This window comes from Gopherus evgoodei, chromosome 13 (genome assembly GCF_007399415.2).
Source record: "Gopherus evgoodei ecotype Sinaloan lineage chromosome 13, rGopEvg1_v1.p, whole genome shotgun sequence".
Lineage (NCBI taxonomy): Eukaryota > Metazoa > Chordata > Testudines > Testudinidae > Gopherus > Gopherus evgoodei.
In genome coordinates, this window is record NC_044334.1 from 22,446,488 (window position 1) to 22,465,693 (window position 19,206).

Sequence of the window (19,206 nt, forward strand, 5' to 3'; positions counted from 1 at the left end):
GTAGAAGCAAAATAGTTCATAAAGATTGCAGCATCTAATAAATTAAGTGCTTTCTTAGTCTGTAGGGAAAGGTAAGTAGAGGCAAAAAGCACTTTTATGTAGCATTCTCCTATGTGGGACTTTGGGTAAGTATCAGATCATTGAGTGACAAGATGGGAGAAGCTCCAAATGAATCTAAGTACTGGAACATTCTACTCATTCTGCTTAAGTAATTTGACAGTAAAATAGTACCAGTTTCCCTCCCCCAATCAGCAGGGTTGATGTAGGCAGCTGTTGTGTCTAGAGTACTAACTGTGCATGATATTTTCAAGGTTAACATTTGGAAATCTTCACAAAATACAGACTAATCAGAGGCACTGAGGCCAAATTTCTAGACTTGTAAATGGCCCATAGCCTTCCACCTTTGTATATACTAGAAAAATACACCAAACCTTTAATTTCAAAGTCATCTTACAGAAGAAAGGAAGGAAGAAAAATCAAATAATTATGGGACGGTATTATTCTTGGGATTAGACACTTGCATCAAGATACTCCACAGCCATAGTGGCATATATGCCAATTGTCACAGATGACTTAAAAGCCGAAGTGGCATTCCAGACCTTGACTTTCACTCGGAGACTTGCAGAAAAGTATCTCGCTCCTCTAGCTTTGGTAAAGGGATGTTACCTATTAGCAAACAAAATCAACAATGATAGCATGAGACAAACTGCTTGTTATTTAGTCATTCCTACTACTAAACAGACACTTGCCCATGTGGCTCACTTTAAAAACTTACAGCTGACTAGCTTTTCCCCTACAAACAAGCTCCACTTTAATTTACAGACAGTTATCTCTTGGAATAAGTCAAATATGTGCAATAACAGGGTACGATAAAACCCTTTACTTGCTACATGACTACTGGCCAAGTAATAAAGAGCTAGACACGAGTGTTTCTCCATGGGTAGCCAAAGCTATCATTGCCCTATTTCAGTATCTTCCTGCTACTGACCAGTTCATTCAACTGTGGCAGGTTACATCTCTCAAATCAGCTCAAGCCATCTACCTGGGCTTTATCAAGTCCAAATGAGTTGTATATCAAAAGATGGTACCTGGTGGGGCTACGAAATATTCCTCAACTGTTTCTCTGGCATTTTGCAGCAGCTCCTCAGTGCAGTTGCCTTCTGTGATGTTATCTTCTCTGAGATACAGACATCTGAGGAGCACAGGAGAGTACTAGCAATTTCTGAGACTATCTTCTTTGCCAACTAAGTACAGGAGCATCTGGTACTGGATATGAAGTCATGCCCCTACAGCCAGGCGGAGATTGCCTGGCTCTAAAACAATTAACATTTATCTTCTAAGCTTGTTCCAGTTCAAAATGCTATTAGTATATCTTACATAGCTCTTGCTTAGAGACACTGGCATGTGAGTGAGCAATCTCAACTTCCCTCCTGCCTGTCCTATAGCTCAGTTAGCTGGTCAGGCTCCACATACAACCATACAAATGATCCACTGTAAACTACAGTGAAACCTTGGGAAATTTCCCAGTGTCCTCAAATCAGCAGGACCTTCAGCACTGAGCTGTACATGGACACAAGCACAGAAGCGCTGCATTGGACTTACTGCTCAAGATTATTGGCACTATGTAAAAAGCTGAGTGAGACAAACCCTACATGAAAGTGTACAGTCAAGCTGACTTCTTGACCAATTAAAGCTTCAGAAGAAGTGACAGCAATACAAAGCAGGCAGCCTGTGTATCAAGAGCAGCAGGGATAAACACATTCTGAAGTGACCGAGGATCTTGTTCCAGGACATTTGGGGGACAGCATGTTGTGACATGAAGAATCCGTGCAAGATACATTACGGAATTGGAGTACATCTTTGTTATGCTTCTGTGCCTAGTTCAGGGACATTACACAGACACTTTTCCTACATAGAACCACATTGACGTAGAACACTAGATAAAGGTTTTGTGGAAAGGGGACCAGTTTCGTGGCTGGGATGATTAGTGAAAGCAATGTTTCTGTTGAGACTATGGGTGTAAACAACTTGGTAAGTTAACAGATAAGCAGGTCAATAGCCATGATTTGTTACCTGTCCTCTAGTACTGAATCCATTGGTTCTACCCCTTCTGTGTTAACGGCATGAAGTTGATCAGCAAATTGGATTGCTTTCTCCAGCCGTTGTACACCCTCCCAGTTGCGGAAGTCAACTAGTGCCAGACGTTCCAGGTGATCGAGCACCTCCACAGTTACTTTTTTCTGCAAAAAGAAGGAAACAAAGTCACAGAAGGAGACTGCCAAATACTGATGAGTTGGTGTGGGCAGAGATGAATAAGCTATAAATATTGCTGCTAAAATTCTTCAGAGTAAAAGCATTTCTTGTTCAAGAAATAACTGTTTTATTATACACCCCTATCTCGATATAACGCTGTCCTCGGGAGCCAAAAAATCTTACCGCATTACAGGTGAAAGCGCGTTATATTGAACTTGCTTTGATCCACTGGAGTGTGCAGCCCTCCCCCCCCCGACCACTGCTTTACCACGTTATATCCGAATTCATGTTATATCAGGCCACGTTAAATTGGGGTAGAGGTGTATTTGAGCATCTTGATATTTTGCTGTATTTTATATTTCCTTATCTTTTCAGTGAAACCAGATTAGAAGCTCCTAAAAAACACATTGCCGAATGGATACAACAATGTAGCACGAGTGCCCAGCTGTTCGTAAGAACCAGCATTCCCACTATCTTTCCCCTCCTCATTTGGTGTCTAGCAGAGGTAAGTCAAAACAGCTGTTACTCTTATAACCAATACACACAACTCCACAAGGTAGCTGGCTAGAGCAGTGTCTCTTGACCTTTCCAGACTACTGTACCCCTTTCAGGAGTCTGATTTGTCTTGAATCCCCCCAAAATTCACCTCACTTAAAAACTACTTGCCTACAAAATCAGTTGTAAAAATACAAAAGTCACACCACACTATTACTGAAAGATTACTTTCTCATTTTTACCTTATTATAAAATAAATCGATTGGAATATAAATATTGTACTTACATTTTAGTCTATAGTATATAGAGCAATATAAACAAGTCATTGTCTGTGTGAAATTTTAGTTTGTGCTAACTTTGACAGTGCTTTTTATGTAGCCTGTTGTAAAACTAGGCAAATAACTAGATGAATTGATGTACCCCCTGGAAGACCTCAACATTCCCCTGGTTGAGAACCACTGGGTTAGGGGAGCTAAAGAATGCACTACCACAGCCATTGATCTTCTCTCCATAGATCTAGCAATGTGGGGCAGATCCTTAACTTGGGTAAACTGTCATTGTTATGTTGACTTCAGTGGAGCCTGACAATTTATAGCAGCTGAGATCTGCCTCTGTAAGTTTGAGTGACCTATGAACTTTAATGCTATCACAAGAACACTTGATTTGAACAAATGCTGCCCCAGAACACCATAGGGTTAGTTTAATTATTTCAGTTTAATCTTAAAATTAATGACAACTTATTTTGTGTAGCTCTGTCTTCCAAGTTCTAGTCGGAACTAACATGGCAGCACTGTTGGGTATAGGGTTTAGAAAACTGTCCTGAGTTTTGATTTGGAGGGATGTAATTAATTTTACCATTATTTCCTCTCAAATTTGCAGTTATTAGCTAACAGAGGAAAGTTACATTGACCAGGTCTGTTTAAATGTTTTGCTGAATTCACCATACCTCAGGGAGTGGTCTCTGTTCCACATGCTGCCATGTTGGATTCTGGTAGACCTAAAGTGGAAGAGATGGGCAGTGATAAATATGCAACAGTAGTTTGAATATTTAGGATGAATAATCTCAGATCATAGACACATTGTCTAAAATACTTGTAAACTGATTCTGTTTTGTAGGGGAAATTAGCCCTAGAGAGGAGAATGAAACCAAACCCACATGTAATGAGAAATAAAGTTGAAAGATTGGCTGTAGCGATGAATCAGTTGATGCAAAACAAAATATACTTTGCACTATCGCATGTCAGAATGCTTTAAGGGCAGGGAAGCCTACTGAAATTGTGATTTGCTAAAGGGACAAATAAGATTGTGGTACAGAATCCAGGAGTCTAACTTCTAGTTTTATACTTTAAACATTAAACAATATTTGCTGCCTGAAACTTGCTAGCTGATTTATTACTCATGTTCCTCTTACTCCTGATTACAAAATATAATCCACTTTTTACATTAATTTAATCTATTGTTTTGCAGCTTTTAATTTGACTAATAAAAGTTTTGAAAATTAGATACATTATAAACTGTCTTCTAGCTACGGTCTCTTTGCTGTATTTGTATGTGACAATACACTAAGTGTAGCCCGTTGAATGGATCCTGATTCCTGTATGTAGCTTTGGGCTTCGCTTTGGTCCACAGACACATCCAGTGTTATGTATTCTGCTGTAATAATGCTAGGCTCTGGCTTGTAACTGTCACCCATTGACCATTACTCCTACAAGGCGTCTCTTTGCTACTGTCACCGGCTGGGTGGAGGTTGGATGGGGGCAGTCGATTAAACATCCCATTCATGACAGGATCCCCGATTCTCCTTCCCTCCTGGGGCGGGTGGCTGATGTCCCCACGTGTCTTGCTATGCATCTTGCACTGGATGAAGACGCTGGATGCGCCACCCCCATCGGATATCATGGGGGCGAGCCGAGGCCGCTCCGGGGTCTCACCCGGCCCCTCCGCCGGGGGTCCCCCGCAGCTTCCTGCCGGCCGTCACTCCCTCCCGAAGCAGCCTGCGTGAACCGGCGTCCTGGGAAAAGGCCGCCCCAGTACGAGGCGCCTCCCGAGGGAGCGCCCCTGAGGTAGCGGCCGAACCGCAGAATCCACATTCTCCCACCCCTGCACTTCCGCATCCAGGGACGTAGGCTCAGGCAGCTGAGCGGAAGTGCGTCATCGCGCTGCGCTTACCAGCGTGCTAAGAACGGGAAATACGTCAGGAACGGCGCGCTTAGCAGCGGCGAAGGGGCCTTCGTTCTGGGGCAGGGACGTGAGGCCCGGTCGCTTCCCGGCCGCGCGGCTCCGCCATGAACAGCGTGGGGGAGGGCTGCACGGAGCTGAAGCGCGAGTATGACCAGTGCTTCAACCGCTGGTTCGCCGAGAAGTTCCTGAAGGGGGAGAACGCGGGGGACCCCTGCGTGCAGCTCTTCAAGCGCTACCAGCTCTGCGTGCAGGTGCGGGCAGCGGGCCCGGCGCGGCAGGGGGGAGGGGGAGCGAGGCGAGGCGAGTGAGCGTGGGGAAGGTCTCGGGTTTTCGCTTCCATCGCTGGGGAAAGGCCTCCTCGCACCCACCCTCGCACAAACCCTGCCCAGCCCAGCGCTGCATTGGGCAAGTTGGTGTCTCAGCCGGCGCCGCTCCGGCCCCGCTTGCCCTTGGGCAGGGCTGCGAAGTCGGTTACGTTGGGCTTTATTGGGGCAAAATGACTGGTGAGTACAATAGATGGAAGAGGGTGGCTTGCTGAGTTATCCTGGTGAAATCTCTCAGCAAAACCAGCGCTCAGATAAACTGTCTCTGAAATGAGGATAAACTTAACCCACCTCAGAAGGTTCGTGTTATGAAAATAAATTCCTTAGTATGTTGAGATCCAGATATTACAGTAAGTCTAGGTATTGTTAAGTATCATTTTGAAGATGAAGAAAATCACTTGTGATGAGAAATTTAAAATCTTCTTACTAAAATGTTCATAATTTGCAAGACTTCTTGAGGACAAGCATCAGATTTGACTCCTCTTCAAAACTTCCCTTCATTTGAGAACCACATTAATTTGAGAAACCTGATGTTATAAAGACGCTATTCGTAATTACTATGGTGTGTGTGTATCCTGTTTTGTTACTGTCAGTACTGATGGAATATTTCACTCACTCATACAGTATTAAATTCTCACACATTAGTGATGACCTCTCTTTAATTGCTTCTTATGCAGGGGGAATTTAACTTTCAGTCATAAGAACGGCCCTATGGGGTTAGACCAAAGGTTGGTGTAGCCCAGTATCCTGTCTTCTGACAGTGGCCAGTGCCAGATGTACCAGAGAGAATGAACAGAATAGGTATTAAGAGATCCATCCCTTGTTGCCCATTCCCAGCTTCTGGTGAACAGAGGCTAGGGACACTATCCCTACCCATCCTGGCTAGTAGCCGTTGATGGACCTATCCTCCATTAGTTTATCTAGTTCTTTTTTTGAACCCTGTTATAGTCTTGGCCTTCACAACACCCTCTGGTAAGGAGTTCCACAGGTTGACTGTGTGTTGTGTGAAGAAATACTCCCTTTTGTTTGTTTTTAAACCTGCTGCCTATTAATTTTCATTTGGTGACCCCAAGTTCTTGTGTTATGAGGAGTAAATAACACTTCCTTATTCACTTTCTCCATGCCGTCATGATTTGATAGACCTTTATCATATCCCCCCTTAGTTATCTTTTTTCCAAGCTGAAAAGTCCCAGTCTTATTATTGTCTTTTCTTACGGGAGCTGTTCCATACCCCTAATCATTTTTGTTGCCCTTTTCTGAACCTTTTCCAATTCCAATATATCTTTTTTGAGATAGGGCGATCACATCTGCATGCATTATTCAAGACATGGCCATAACATGGATTTATATAGAGGCAATATGATATTTTCTGTCTTATTATCTATCCCTTCCTTAATGATTCCCAACATTCTGTTCACTTTTTTGACTGCCGCTGCCCACTGAGTGGATGTTTTCAGAGAACTATCTACAATAATGCCAAGATCTTTTTCTTGAGTGGTAACAGTTATTTTAGATCCCATCATTTTATATGTGTAGTTGGGATTATGTTTTCCAATGTGCATTACTTTGCTTTTATCAACAGTGAATTTAATCTGCCATTTTATTGCCCAGTCACCCAGTTTTGAGAGATCCTTTTGTAGCTCTTGTTAGTCTGCCTAGGACTTAACTACACCTCTACCTCGATGTAATGTGACCTGATATAACATGAATTCGGATATAATGCAGTAAAACAGTGCTCTGTGGGGGCAGGGCTGCGCACTCCGGTGGATCAAAGCAAGTTCGATATAACGCAGTTTCACTTATAACGTGGTAGGATTTTTTGGCTCCCGAGGACAGTGTTATATCGAGGTAGAGGTGTACCTTGAGTAGTTTTGTATCATCTGCAAATTTTGCCATCTCACTGTTTACCCCGTTTTTCCAGATCATTTATGAATATGTTGAATAGGACTGGGCCCAGTACAGATCCGTGGGGGACACCACTATTTACCTCTCTCCATTCTGAAAATTGACCATTTATTCCTATGCTTTGTTTCCTATCTTTTAACCAGTTACCAATCCATGAGAGGACTTTCCCTCTTATCCGATGACTGCTTACTTTGCTTAATAGCCTTTGGTAAGGGACCTTGTCAAAGGCTTTCTGAAAATCTAAATACATTGTATCCACTGGATTCCCCCTTATACACATGCTTGTTCACCCCTTCAAAGAATTCTAGTAGATTGGTGAGGCATGATTTCCCTTTACAAAAACCATGTTGACTATTCCCCAACAAATTATGTTCATCTATGTTTCTGACAATTTTGTTCTTTACTATAGTTTCAACCAATTTGCCCGGTACTGAAGTCAGGCTTACCGGCCTGTAATTGCCGGGGTCACCTCTGGAGCCCTTTTTAGAGGTCCCTTAGTATGCCATATTCAATAGTCTCTGCATCATTTACTTGTCTTTTTCTGTATGTTCTCCAGTGTTCATTAACAAGAAGAGGAAACATCCTAGTTTCACTGCGTTGTTCTTCATAGAAAGCCCAATATAATGAGGATTTCTTTACTGGAAGTGCAGTGATGTTGAAAAGCTGCTACAGTTTTTGTGCCCTATGTAACTCAGTATAGTACGTTATTTTGAGTGCTAGGTATGTCTAGGATTGTGGGGGGGCTGAATGGCTGAAATTTCATAAAACAATGAACTTACAAGGGCTGTCCAAAGAAGCATTATTTTTTTTTACTTACATTGCTCATCTCACTATTGGCTCATGTACAGGGCCCAGATCCTACATGCTGCTGCAAGTGGGTAAATCCCTGTGCTATGAGCCTCATTAACTTCATTGGGGCTCCATGCAGGCATAGAGGTCTGACCACATGATCAGGGCCTAATTTTGTTGCCCCCTGATTTGGCTTCACGCCTAATTTGTTGCCCCCTAGATCTTCTTCATTCTTGAAGTTGAAGTCTAATTGGTTGATATATTTCTGGGTCTCCTTTGTTTAAAAATTTTGATAATATTTGGCTTTTTTGTTCAGTTGCAGATTATTCCATCTGTATTCCAAATAATCAAAAATCACAGCTAGTGGTACTTCCTTCTGTTCATTTAAAATCTTTGGATGCCCTCTTTTGGCCTTGTTTTTTTGAGACATTTTACTATTACCAAACATTGATTCCAGTTGAGTTTTTGTTTTCCTCTCCTCTTACATTTGCTCATAATATGCATTCTTTTCTCCTTATGGTTAAACACTTTATTGGTTGCTTTATATTTAATATTTCTATTTTTCATCCTAACTCTGATTCATTCTTCAGATGCATGTGGACAAGTATCTTATGTTCTTTTACTCTCCTGATTAGCAAGATCTTATGCTCTTTTTTTATTTAAAGTTATCTTTTTTTCTTAAAGTGTGTACCTTAATTTGATTCATTCCTTTATTTTCTTCTCTAAACTCATTTAATTTGTGTCCCTTGCCTTTGCTTTTACATCTGTTAGCCTTTTACTGTGTATTAGGAAAGGAAAGGCTGTCACCTTGTTGCATTTACAGTGTTCTGAAACAAATGATCTTGAACAAAGTTGAAAGAAAGATACTCTTCTTCTATTCTAAAATTGATTGTGTGTGTTTCACTAATAGGTATAGCACTTGAGTAGCTAAAATTGCTGACTGGCTACTTTCTTGCTGCTCTTCTAGTTAAGAAATGCTTTTCCTACTTTCATCGACTTACAGTATATGTATTACACACACGTTCTGAGGTCTAAAAGAAAATGGGAGTCAGATCACTTGAGAATCTCTGGGTAAAGAAAAAAGGTGTAAAAATAAATAAAGGAGACAACATGGTAGAGATCTACTATAGACCTCCAAATCAGGAAGAGAAGGTGGATAAGACGTTTTTAAATGAAGCAGACATCTCCATATCCAAAAGACCTAGTAGTATCATGGGACTTTAACTATGTGGACATCTGTTGTAAAAGTAATATGGCAAAATACAAAACTTCCAGTTAGTTACTGGAAAGTATTGGGGACAACTTTTTTTCCCCAGAATGTAGAGGAAGTAAGCAGGACGACAGCCATTTTAGATTTGATTCTGACTTAATGGGGAGGAATTGGTAGTGAAAGTGATCATGAAATGATAATTTCATGATTCTAAGGCAAGGAAGGAGTGGGAGCAGCACAATAAGGAAAAAGGACTTTAAAAAAGCAGACTTTGAGTTTGTTAAAGAACTGGTAGGTAAGGTCCCATGGGAAGAAAATCTAAAGTGTGTGTGGTAGCGGGAATAGTTCAAGAGTGCTGGCAGTTTCTCCAGGAGACAGACTATCCCCATGTGAAGGAAAGAGAAGAGTAGTAAGAGGCCAATATGGCTTCATCGGGAGGAGTGTAACAAAAATGATAAAATACTTAGAAAATCTGACCTATGAGGAAAGGTTAAAAAAACTGTGCATGTGTCTTCTTGAGAGAGGACTTTCTGTCAGGGCAGTTAAACTGGAATAGGCTTCAAAGGGCAATTATGGAATCCACATTACTGAAGATTTTTTAAGAACAGGTCAGACAAACACTTGTTAGGGATGTTGTAGGTTTACCTGGTGCAGTGCAAGGCTCTGGACTTCATGACATCTCAAAGTTCCTTCCAGTCGTACATTTCTATGATATAAAACTATGTACATTCTTTAATCTCTCCTGTAAAGCTTAATTGCAGTCACCTTTACTTGTGTTTTTCTTCATATATACACATTTTTAACATGTAATAGTTCTTTCCTCCCTTTCTTCCATGTCCCTCCTACATGAAGCTTTATTATTGACGTTCCAGTTGGAAGAACAGGCAGTCAGTGCTTTTGTAACAGGCATCCTGTCAATTTCTTTCACTCCATGAAAACTTGATCTGTTGCCTTGGTGCTTCTGCTCAGAGCACTGAGACGTCATCTTTAGGTCCCATTAGCTTCTCTTTCATTCACCGCACCAGGTGTAATTCCTCCAATATATGGATGAGAAGTGTTTGGTCTAGGGCTTGAATAAATTTATCTGATGGAGTCTTGGCTACAATTCATACTATGTTTGCAATATCTCTTTGAGCATGTCTGATGGTATGGTTTGATGGAAACCTTAATAGCAACCTTGATTGGCCTTAAATTATATCAGGCAGGGAACATTTCTTCATGTAGAACCACAAAACATTATTAAAACAAATTTGCCTTTTTTTTCCCCCTTCCCTCCTAGAAAGCTATTAAGGAGAAAGACATACCCATTGAAGGGCTGGAATTCATGGGTCCCAGTAAAGGAAAAGCTGAAAACTCCTCCTGACCTTGTTTGGGCATATTGTGCCATTACAATGACCTTTTGGACTTGGAAAAAGAACCTCACAAAGTCTAGAAGATTGCCTTGGATTAGCTGTTATTTCTGCCTGGCTTTTTAAGAAGCAAGAAGTCTTTTCTGCAGTTTCTTTCAACTAGATTGTGTGGCAATTACTGTTTCATCTTAAATGAATGTTGGTGGTCTGGCATCATGCGGTGTGTGAAAAGCCTTTTTAATCAATCTATGATCATCAGTGAATGTACTCTGAACAGGGGAATATTTATTGAAATGGGTTTAGATATTAGCTGGTTTATAATCAGTTGCTTTTTTATTTATATTATAAGACAATTTAAAATGCTAAAATTAATGTGAAAGGAGTTAAATCTGCCTATGCCCTTTAAGATGGAAAGGGGACAGCCTGTCCCAGAAATAAACAGGAGCAACTGCTTTCAGAAAGTACTTTCAACAGCCTCAGGCACTCTATGCAGAGTTGAAAGGCACTGATGCAACCTTGAATTTAACTCTGTGCTACTCAGTGGCTGTTGCCCCATCAATAAAGCTTCAACAGCAATTCAATTACACTTCAGTTGTCCTCCTCCAACAAGTACCCCCTATGTGCCCAAAAACACTCCACAGATTAGCCTCAAAATCATGAAGTTAGATGTCAGCTTAATACTTGAATTAGACAAGGAGTTCCTGCCTTATGACATCCTAAAACCAGTACCCAGCTGTCAGTTGGAAACTTGCCTTCCTGCTTTGTAATAAGAAATCTGAAAGGAGAGGGAGAAATTCAACTTTATAATATATCTCTGCATGAAAACTAATGTCCTAAACCAAAATTTAGCTGGCTGAAATCTGATTTCAAGAATTATTGAAATTTTGATTTAGTCATATCAGGAACGGTTGAATGGTGATCTTAGTTCTTGACTAATCTTTTACATGCTACACTAAGCTTGTTTCCTAAATTTCTTTAGAGACTTTTGTTTAGCCCTCTTCCTTACAGCAATGCACCTTGCCCTCTAGCCTTTTTATTGAAAAAGACTTTTCTGTAAGGAGGCTCCTGATAGTGGTTTTTTTTAACTCAAGTCAACCTGAAGTCTATCGAAAACAAAGCTTCCTGCTCCTGCCCCCAGCCCTTCCTCCCTAAATCCCTCTAGAGATCTTCAAGAATGCATCTTTTTTTTTCTGCAGACCTTAATGTAACTGGAGGAAGCAAGAGGTGTGGGTGACTCAGAAGAGCAATTAGTATTCCCCTTCTCTGAACCTAAGGTTTGCAAAGGGAGAAAATTCCTCTGCCCCCAGAGCTTTATGAAAGAGTTGAGGGAGTTTCCTCCCCATTCACCCATCATGAGCACAGGGAGCAGCTGAAGGAGTGTGAAAAGGAGTCTCCTCTATTGATGTCTCCACGGGATGTGTTTAAAAACTGTTGCCATTCTTTTGGACCATAGGAGGGTTTCAGTCCTTTGGAAATGAGTGCGTTAATAGGACAGGAGCTCTGTTCCTAGGCTCTAAACATGGGGGGGGAAACATTTCTTAATGAGACTTTTTGTAAGAATTGGAGCTTCTTTATTACAGACCAGAGGAGAACTGCAGCTACGGTACTCTGACACAGAGGATGATACATCAGACTTTCGACCAATCGATGAAAGCAGACTTCTCTTGGACTTTCTGGAGGCTGCAGTGTGCCTACTGTTGTAGGTCACTAGAGCTTGCAGAAACTGAGTTTGTTTACTAGTCCTCATAACAACTTAAACTCATTAAAGAAATTTCCATAACTTCAGTAAGATGGAATTAATATTTCAGCTATTTTATTGCTGTAAGTACATACTCCCATTAAAAAACCTCCAGAAAATACAGTTAAGGGTGTAGTTCTCAAACAACATCCCTGATTTACCTTAACTGCCCCTAGTGATGCTCTGATCATAGTGAACTCCTGTAATATTATGGTCATTAGGCTAATGAAACTTCTGAATACATAACATTTAGAATACCTTAAGGAGCTGTATGGCCATACATAACACCCCATAAAATTAAGAATAGCACATGGGAGCCAGTTGTTCCCATTGTCTTCGTGATGGGCCTGATTCTGCTAGCTGTTGAGGGCATTCAGCTTCCTACAGCAAAAACTTAGATGGAATCATTTTGATCCTGTAACAGGCTAGCACCCTGTTCAGGTATTATTAGAAACAGCACTAGCTTATATTTCAGCCTCATACACCCAGACTGAGAGCTAACATGAAAAAAAACAGTATGGTAAAAGTCACCGATAAATATCAGGCATTTATATATGAAACAAGCTATAAAGCCACTTTTCTTTGGAGCATTCTGTGCAGAGAAAGGGAGATGGTAGGATGGCATCATTTGAGGCAGAATTAATATCTGTTGGGAATGCTGTTTGAGAAATGCCTCTACCTTGATATAATGCTGTTCTTGGGAGCCAAAAAATCTTAACCATGTTATAGGTGAAAACACCTATATTGAACTTGCTTTGATCCACCGGTGTGCACAGCCCCATCCCCCCCTGGAGCACTGCTTTACTGCATTGTATCTGAATTCATGTTCTGTGGAGGTGTATAACTTTGCACATTCTTTTAAGGATAATGTGCACTCTAGTCCCTGGCTGCAGCTTGCACTTCACCTCAGTGAAGTGTTCTGGGTAGGAGGAAAGAGGCAATCATGCTAGTGTTAGAGTATTACTATCACAACTCTGGAAAAAGTTTCATCAGGTAATTCAAGTAAGCCCGAAAGTGCCTTACACTGAGCTTTAACATAGGGGGAAGCTTGCTTTAGCAACCACATGTATTCTGTGAAGGTGCTGTAATAATGGGGATGAAATAAATATTGTGAAATGGGGGGAAAGTGTCTTGTTCACTGTAGAATTTTTCTTGTATTGGCTGATCATTTGCAATTCTTCCTCCAGCTAGAAGATAGGTAGGAATAGAATAGCAGAAGCTCATTAGAGAAGGGTAGTAGTGATCCTTGAACAGTATAAATTAGCTTTTCCCTTTACTGATTTGGGGGAATATATGCTTACTTCTATAAGTAATTTTTATAATGGTTAGTTTACTCATGATGAGGACAGTCTTCAGTCCCTGCAGAATTTAGGGGTTTCTGGCCTATATTATGTTCTATATGTAGTCAGATGTCTTTCAAATTCTGTGGCTAGAATACTCTTGAACTGCTCTAGCTTTTAATGTTCTAAAGGAGCAGTAGTGGAATAAGACTCCGCTAAAGTGATTAAGTACAGAAGTGTAATAGAAAACAAGCTGTTGCTCCATTGCAGCATTTATGTAGTACCACCATTTATTTGTGAATTAAGCTTTTTTGTTTTAAAGTCTGCCACAATGAATGGGTGTGACCTATTCATGGAAAGTACAGGGCCAAGAAGGATTCAGCTTTGGCTAAACAGTACTAATTAACAAATCTATGCTGTAACAGACAATTTTATGAAGTCATAACTAAAGAGCTTACTCCTATTCAAAAAAGTTCTAGCTTCTTAATTGCTGTAGGATAACACTTTATATTTATGGTAGAATATGAAAATACTTCTGCTTCAAAACAGACTGGTTAGAATTAAAAAGAAGCTTCTTGCACAGCTGTATTGCTTTGTTGTCCATGATGGACAGCTTAGTTTTCATAAATTTGCACAGCACCTCACTCCTAATTGCACATATTAGGCCCTAATTTATGTAGTAACATATGTATGAAGCCATTAGATTATAAAGCCATTTGGCAAAATTGCACAGGGAAAATAAGGCACGAGATGTACTGTCAGGGGTGTGGAACAGTGCAAATCCTTCAGGATGCTACAAGAGTAGAACTTTGCTCTGTCACAGTATAGGAGCATTCCAGCTGGGTAAGACAATGATGTCTACTAGAGTATACCTTGTATGATTAATGGCTTAGGGAGAAAATCAATTACAGTTTAGATCCAATTCTGTTGCTTGCATAAGAGTTTGGTTTTCTAGTAGGCATTCTTACCACTCTGTTATAGGCCATAAAGCAGTAACCACTCCTACCTCTCATAGCTGCTTAAAGGAGATAAGCAGAAATTAAATCCCTCTCACCACGCTATTGCATACAAACACCCTTTCCAGCCCCCAAAAAGTTTGTTAGCCATAAACTCTGTAAACAGTATTGGGAAAAGACTAGATCAAGTATTTCCAGTTCTTTACAAAGGTCCACACACAAATGGTAGGTTAGGATTTATTTATGTTAAATGACCTTCACTTCAAGTACAGGGCTAAAGGTCAGAACGCCATTTATAACTTGACACTACAAGGAATGGAGAATATTGTTTAGATTGAGGGTCCCATACAATGTTCTGGTCCAAATAGAGTAATGGTCCAAATTGCTGCTGTGGTCCAAGTGTTCAGTGATCCTCTTCATAGCCAGTCGGGAGAGGATTAGTATGAGGGTTATGAAACAAAGTTTTGTTCCCATCTCCCCATGGGAAGGGCTGTTGAAAGAAGTAATTGATAAGATAGCAGATTTGTCAAGTAGTTACAAAGCAAAGGCACAAGAAGTCAACTTCTGTAAACAATGTTTGAGTCTGTACATATTACAGAATTTGGAAGCCTGGAGTAAGCAAGTTGAAGATGAGTTTACACCCACTACTTGTGGTAACACAACAGAACTTTCTTGAATGCTTGGCTAAAACTACAATTCTAAAGATGTGATAGTTTAGCCAGCACTGCACCTCTTGCAATATGTACAAGCAACTGTGGTAAAAAGACACACTTAAGTGTAGAAATGAATTTACCAGTATCCCAAGACAAAAACTAAACCACAGTACTTTGAACTAAATATTAGAGGCAGCTTATTACAAATTCATTCTACTTATTTTTTAAGTAGCAGTAAATTCAAGAACCATAAACAGCCTGCCACTACTTCCACCCCATTAGGGTTCTTTTATCAATAGCTTCTGCTAGAGATGCCAGTTATGACATTACTTCAGGGATTCTTAGTAGTTTTCATAGCAAGTCCTGCTCTCCCATTTAGCAATTTGGGAAAGACAGGGTTATCTCAACCTGACACCTGTGTGTCCGCCCCTTGGCTGAGAACCCATGCTTCAGTCCCTTCTACCCTCTCAGTCATGACAATGCCACCCTTTGATCTGCGTGAATGTAAGTTAAGGGGGAAACTATTTATGACCACAACCTTGATGTTTCTTATACATGCCTGAGTGTAAGAAAATTGAAGATGGAGGGAGAACTCAACATCTACATATAAATACCACAGCTGACAGCCTAAAAGCTCTCCCCCTGTCTCAACAGAAATGAGCTCTTGCTTCATAACAAAACAAATGCAGATATTTTCCCATTAGTCAATTCTATTTCCCATCACTTATACCTACTGCAAAAAACAAAACAAACACACACACAAGCAGTAGTGTAGTAGTATCTTGGAATAAATAATTCAGTGATTGGAGAAGATAAGCACATCCTTAAAAGCATTGTTGCATATACCTTGGTCCTGATGCGGAGGTGAGCATAAGGAACAAACTCTCCTCTTTCATGTTCATGTTGCATCTTTAAGTAGCAGTTCAGCATGCATACACCAACACCAGGAAGAGCAACCACAAAAGACAGGATCTTCCATGTCCGAGCTAATGAAGAAAATAAAATACTGTGAAGATGATCAACAGTACAGCTAGTCAAACAATGAGAATTTTCATGTGGTCATATATTTCAAAGTCTGTTTTGAATTAGAAACAAAACAAGTTTTCATAATCTCTCTAAATTCTGAAAATATTTTGGTTTTGGATAAATTGAGATTTGTTTGAACAATTTTTCAAAATTGTTTTCAATTTTTATATGAAATCAGTAGGGACATGATATAGCATCTAGTATTACATTCAAAATGACAAATGCTATATTCCAAAATTCTATTAAAATTTCCAAAACAAGTTGTGTTGAAAACATTTAAGGGAAGTTTCAAAGTCTTCAGTTTTGTGAAAAAAAAGTTGGTTTACTCAGTGTTTTGGTAGAAGACTTGTAATAAATATCTTCTGAACAGTAGTTTCTGAGACAGAAACAAGGTTCTTATACTGCACTAACTCTGAATATTTCCTACATCTGTGCTGTATTAATTCAGCAGACAAGCACCCTGGACAGACATCTTCCAATGCAATAGTTTTCAAACTGGACTACCCGTGTTCTAGAAACACTTTCCCCATCAGCAAATTGATGCACTTAGAGAACTATGCAGAATGTGGTTAAGGAGAACTGGATTTAGTTGTACGGTGCATTGCATTGTGTCACTGCACAGAATAGTTACTTCATAAGGGTTAGGATCTCTTGTGAAATAGCCCCTTGACTCTTTTTTTCTATCCCCACGGGTGTACACAGCTCCTTATAAACACATGCTACAACCCCCAAAGTGCACGTACAGGGCGCCCTGTCTGCGTAAGGATAATTACACCAGAGTGATTACACCAATCAGTGGAAACTCTTGCAGCAGGGAAGACTTCTCTGGTGCATTAAGGCTTTGCACGAATGTAAGCGCATCATTGCAGAGTCCCTAATGGCGGCGAGCCCGCGGACCAAGGAGGAATATACCCTTGTGATTTTTTTTACACAAGGGGCATTCAGAGACACCTCCCCAGCCCAGCGGGAGGGAGACGCACAGACTCGGGGCGGAGCAGGGAAGAGGCGTCTCCCCCCCCCCCCCCACGGGGAAATGCCCCCGTCCCAAGAATGGGTTCGAACGGCGGCTTACGGCCTCAAGCCCGTTCCGGTCTCCCCTGGCCTGCAGGCGCTTCGCTCAGCGCAAGGTCACCGGGTCATCGCCAGCCCCGCCCGGTCGCCACTCTCCCGTTACCTGCCCCGGCCTCCCCGTGAGCCACTGCTGACATAAGCCGCCCCAACGGAGCCCGGGGAGCGCCGGCGAGAAGCAGCCGGGAGACTCTTGCGAGCGCCGCCATCTCTACAGCTCAGGCTTGTCTGTGGGTGGGGCAGCTTCCCGAATCACCGGAACAGGCAATAACCAGGCTGGAAGACGGCGGCCTACGTGGGACATACTAGCATACCATGCGCATGTGCGCCAATCTACTACATCCGGACCCACGTGAGGATTGCCCATAGACTCGTACTGAGCATGCTCCTGCTCCGAACGGGTTCTACCTCCAGGCTGACACTGAGGACTGCACTCTGCTGTGGTCAAAGGCCTCCTTACCGCGCATGCGCCAATGGGAGGCCTCTCATCAGTCACGTGGTTCCTTTGGCGCGTCTCCTGGCTGACAGACGTTTTGGACGTCGAGCTGTCCCGGCACCGGCTGAGAGGGACCTGCGCTGCGCAGTGTACTCAGCTAGACGGACAGCGCCCGCGCGGTGTAGAGCCGCCGAGCGCCAGGGCTGGAACCGGAGAGGCTCGTGGAGCGTGGGGACGGTGGCTCTAGGCAGCATGAGGGGGTTCTAGAGCAGCAGGGCTTGGGGTGGAAGGTGATGTGGGCAGTGAAAGGGGCTGCTAGGGACGGGACTGGGGGTGTTCTGGAGCAGCGTGGGGGAGAGCAGTCAGGCTGGTTTCTTGAGAGGGAGAGATGGTTCTAGAAGAGCACTGCGGGGTTCTAGAGGAGCAAGGGGTTCTAGAGCAGCAGGGCTTGGGGTGGAAGGTGCTGTGGGCTGTGAAAGGGGCTGCTAGGGACGGGACTGGAGGGTGTTCTGGAGCAGCATGGGGGAGAGCAGTCAGGCGGGTTTCTTGAGAGGCGGGAGATGGTTCCAGAAGAGCACTGCGGGGTTCTAGAGGAGCCGGAGCTGAAGGAGAACAGGACTCTTGGACCTGCAGGTATCAATAGGCTGTTGCGGATGGAGACAGGTCCCCTGGTTAGATGCTGTGCAGGGCTGCTAGAAAGTCAGCAAGAGCACTCACCTGGAAGGGAGGGGGGTGTGGGGTGGCAGTTCAAAACCTCTTCTATGCTAGGTGTGGCCAGAAAGTGGGAACATTTTTTTAAAAGCCCCAGTGACAAGAGAAACAGTGGTGTTACTTAGAGCAAGACATTACACGTGGAGTGACATGATTTTCAGGAAACTGAATAGCTGCCTGGAAGTGGGGGTAGAAAATGAAAGTATGATGAGCTGTTTCCCTTTGGGCTGCAGGGAAAACCTTGCAATCAAGGTGGAACTTTGGTCCGTTCAAGCACTCTGGAAGAATAGAAGAAAATCCTGGTGCCCTGGTTCTAGCCCAGTAAAAGAGCTCACAATGCCCACAGCTCTGTGTGAGCCACTTCTGAGTGCAGAATAGCTTCTGCATTTGCCTCTGTAGCCGCTGCTCTGTTAGGCCCTAACTCATCACTTTAGGATGTGAAGACTGCTCTGACTATGTCAGTAAAAGTACATTTTCCGAATGAACATACTCTTACGGACCTCACTGATTTATTTCTAATATACTGGTTCATGTACTGGTTCTAATGTATATTTGATTACATTAATAGAATAAATTTACAGTCTAAAAGAAGTATGCAATCTTTTGCCCCTTTTACAACTAGACAGAAGTCAAGAAGTGGTTCTCATCTTTGGAGTGGACATGGATCATGAAACTTCTTTTTTTTTGTTTTTGTTTTATTTTCTACATCCTGTGTTTTAATTTAAAAAAATTTCTAGGCCCCGTGGTTGCAAAGAAAACATACTGAATGCAAATAGCTGCAGAACTTAAGTCTAATAAATATATAGGGCTGGGACCTGTGTATTTGATGACAT

The 19,206-nt window shown here is 42.0% G+C and overlaps 3 protein-coding genes across 4 annotated transcripts; 1 reads left to right on the top strand and 2 right to left on the bottom strand.

Annotated features, from left to right (window-relative positions):
* Positions 1-410: 410 nt before the first annotated feature.
* On the bottom strand, positions 411-4,892 carry GATC (glutamyl-tRNA amidotransferase subunit C). Of its 2 annotated transcripts, none has more exons than XM_030583422.1 (5): positions 4,680-4,892; positions 3,695-3,745; positions 2,074-2,240; positions 1,089-1,192; positions 411-666 (listed from the first exon to the last, which is right to left on the bottom strand). In XM_030583422.1, the coding sequence occupies exons 1-5, from the start codon at positions 4,860-4,862 to the stop codon at positions 608-610; spliced, it is 564 nt and encodes a 187-aa protein (XP_030439282.1). In that variant the 5' UTR covers positions 4,863-4,892; the 3' UTR covers positions 411-607. The 2 variants fall into 2 exon arrangements, with proteins under 2 accessions (XP_030439282.1, XP_030439283.1); XM_030583423.1 differs by lacking the exon at positions 4,680-4,892 and adding an exon at positions 4,482-4,673.
* A 50-nt stretch (positions 4,893-4,942) lies between these two features.
* TRIAP1 (TP53 regulated inhibitor of apoptosis 1) lies at positions 4,943-10,616 on the top strand. Its single transcript, XM_030583425.1, has 2 exons — positions 4,943-5,180; positions 10,436-10,616. Exons 1-2 carry the CDS (start codon positions 5,034-5,036, stop codon positions 10,517-10,519), a joined length of 231 nt encoding a protein of 76 aa, XP_030439285.1. The 5' UTR covers positions 4,943-5,033; the 3' UTR covers positions 10,520-10,616.
* Positions 10,617-14,702: 4,086 nt separating this feature from the next.
* LOC115661168 (cytochrome c oxidase subunit 6A1, mitochondrial) lies at positions 14,703-17,513 on the bottom strand. Its single transcript, XM_030583424.1, has 3 exons — positions 17,333-17,513; positions 15,979-16,118; positions 14,703-14,969 (listed from the first exon to the last, which is right to left on the bottom strand). The coding sequence occupies exons 1-3, from the start codon at positions 17,433-17,435 to the stop codon at positions 14,883-14,885; spliced, it is 330 nt and encodes a 109-aa protein (XP_030439284.1). The 5' UTR covers positions 17,436-17,513; the 3' UTR covers positions 14,703-14,882.
* Positions 17,514-19,206: the final 1,693 nt, after the last annotated feature.

Coding starts and splice junctions, on each gene's coding strand:
- GATC (XM_030583422.1), bottom strand. CDS start 4,862: ATGCGGAAGTGCAGGGGTGGGAGAATGTGGATTCTGCGGTTCGGCCGC. Junction 3,746..4,679: donor ACCCCCGGCGGAGGGGCCGG/GTGAGACCCCGG, acceptor CTTCCACTTTAG/GTCTACCAGAATCCAACATG. Junction 667..1,088: donor ATATTTCGTAGCCCCACCAG/GTACCATCTTTT, acceptor GTTTGCTAATAG/GTAACATCCCTTTACCAAAG.
- TRIAP1 (XM_030583425.1), top strand. CDS start 5,034: ATGAACAGCGTGGGGGAGGGCTGCACGGAGCTGAAGCGCGAGTATGAC. Junction 5,181..10,435: donor GCTACCAGCTCTGCGTGCAG/GTGCGGGCAGCG, acceptor CTTCCCTCCTAG/AAAGCTATTAAGGAGAAAGA.
- LOC115661168 (XM_030583424.1), bottom strand. CDS start 17,435: ATGGCGGCGCTCGCAAGAGTCTCCCGGCTGCTTCTCGCCGGCGCTCCC. Junction 16,119..17,332: donor TCACGGGGAGGCCGGGGCAG/GTAACGGGAGAG, acceptor TTTCTTCATTAG/CTCGGACATGGAAGATCCTG. Junction 14,970..15,978: donor ACCTCCGCATCAGGACCAAG/GTATATGCAACA, acceptor TTCTTTCAACAG/CCCTTCCCATGGGGAGATGG.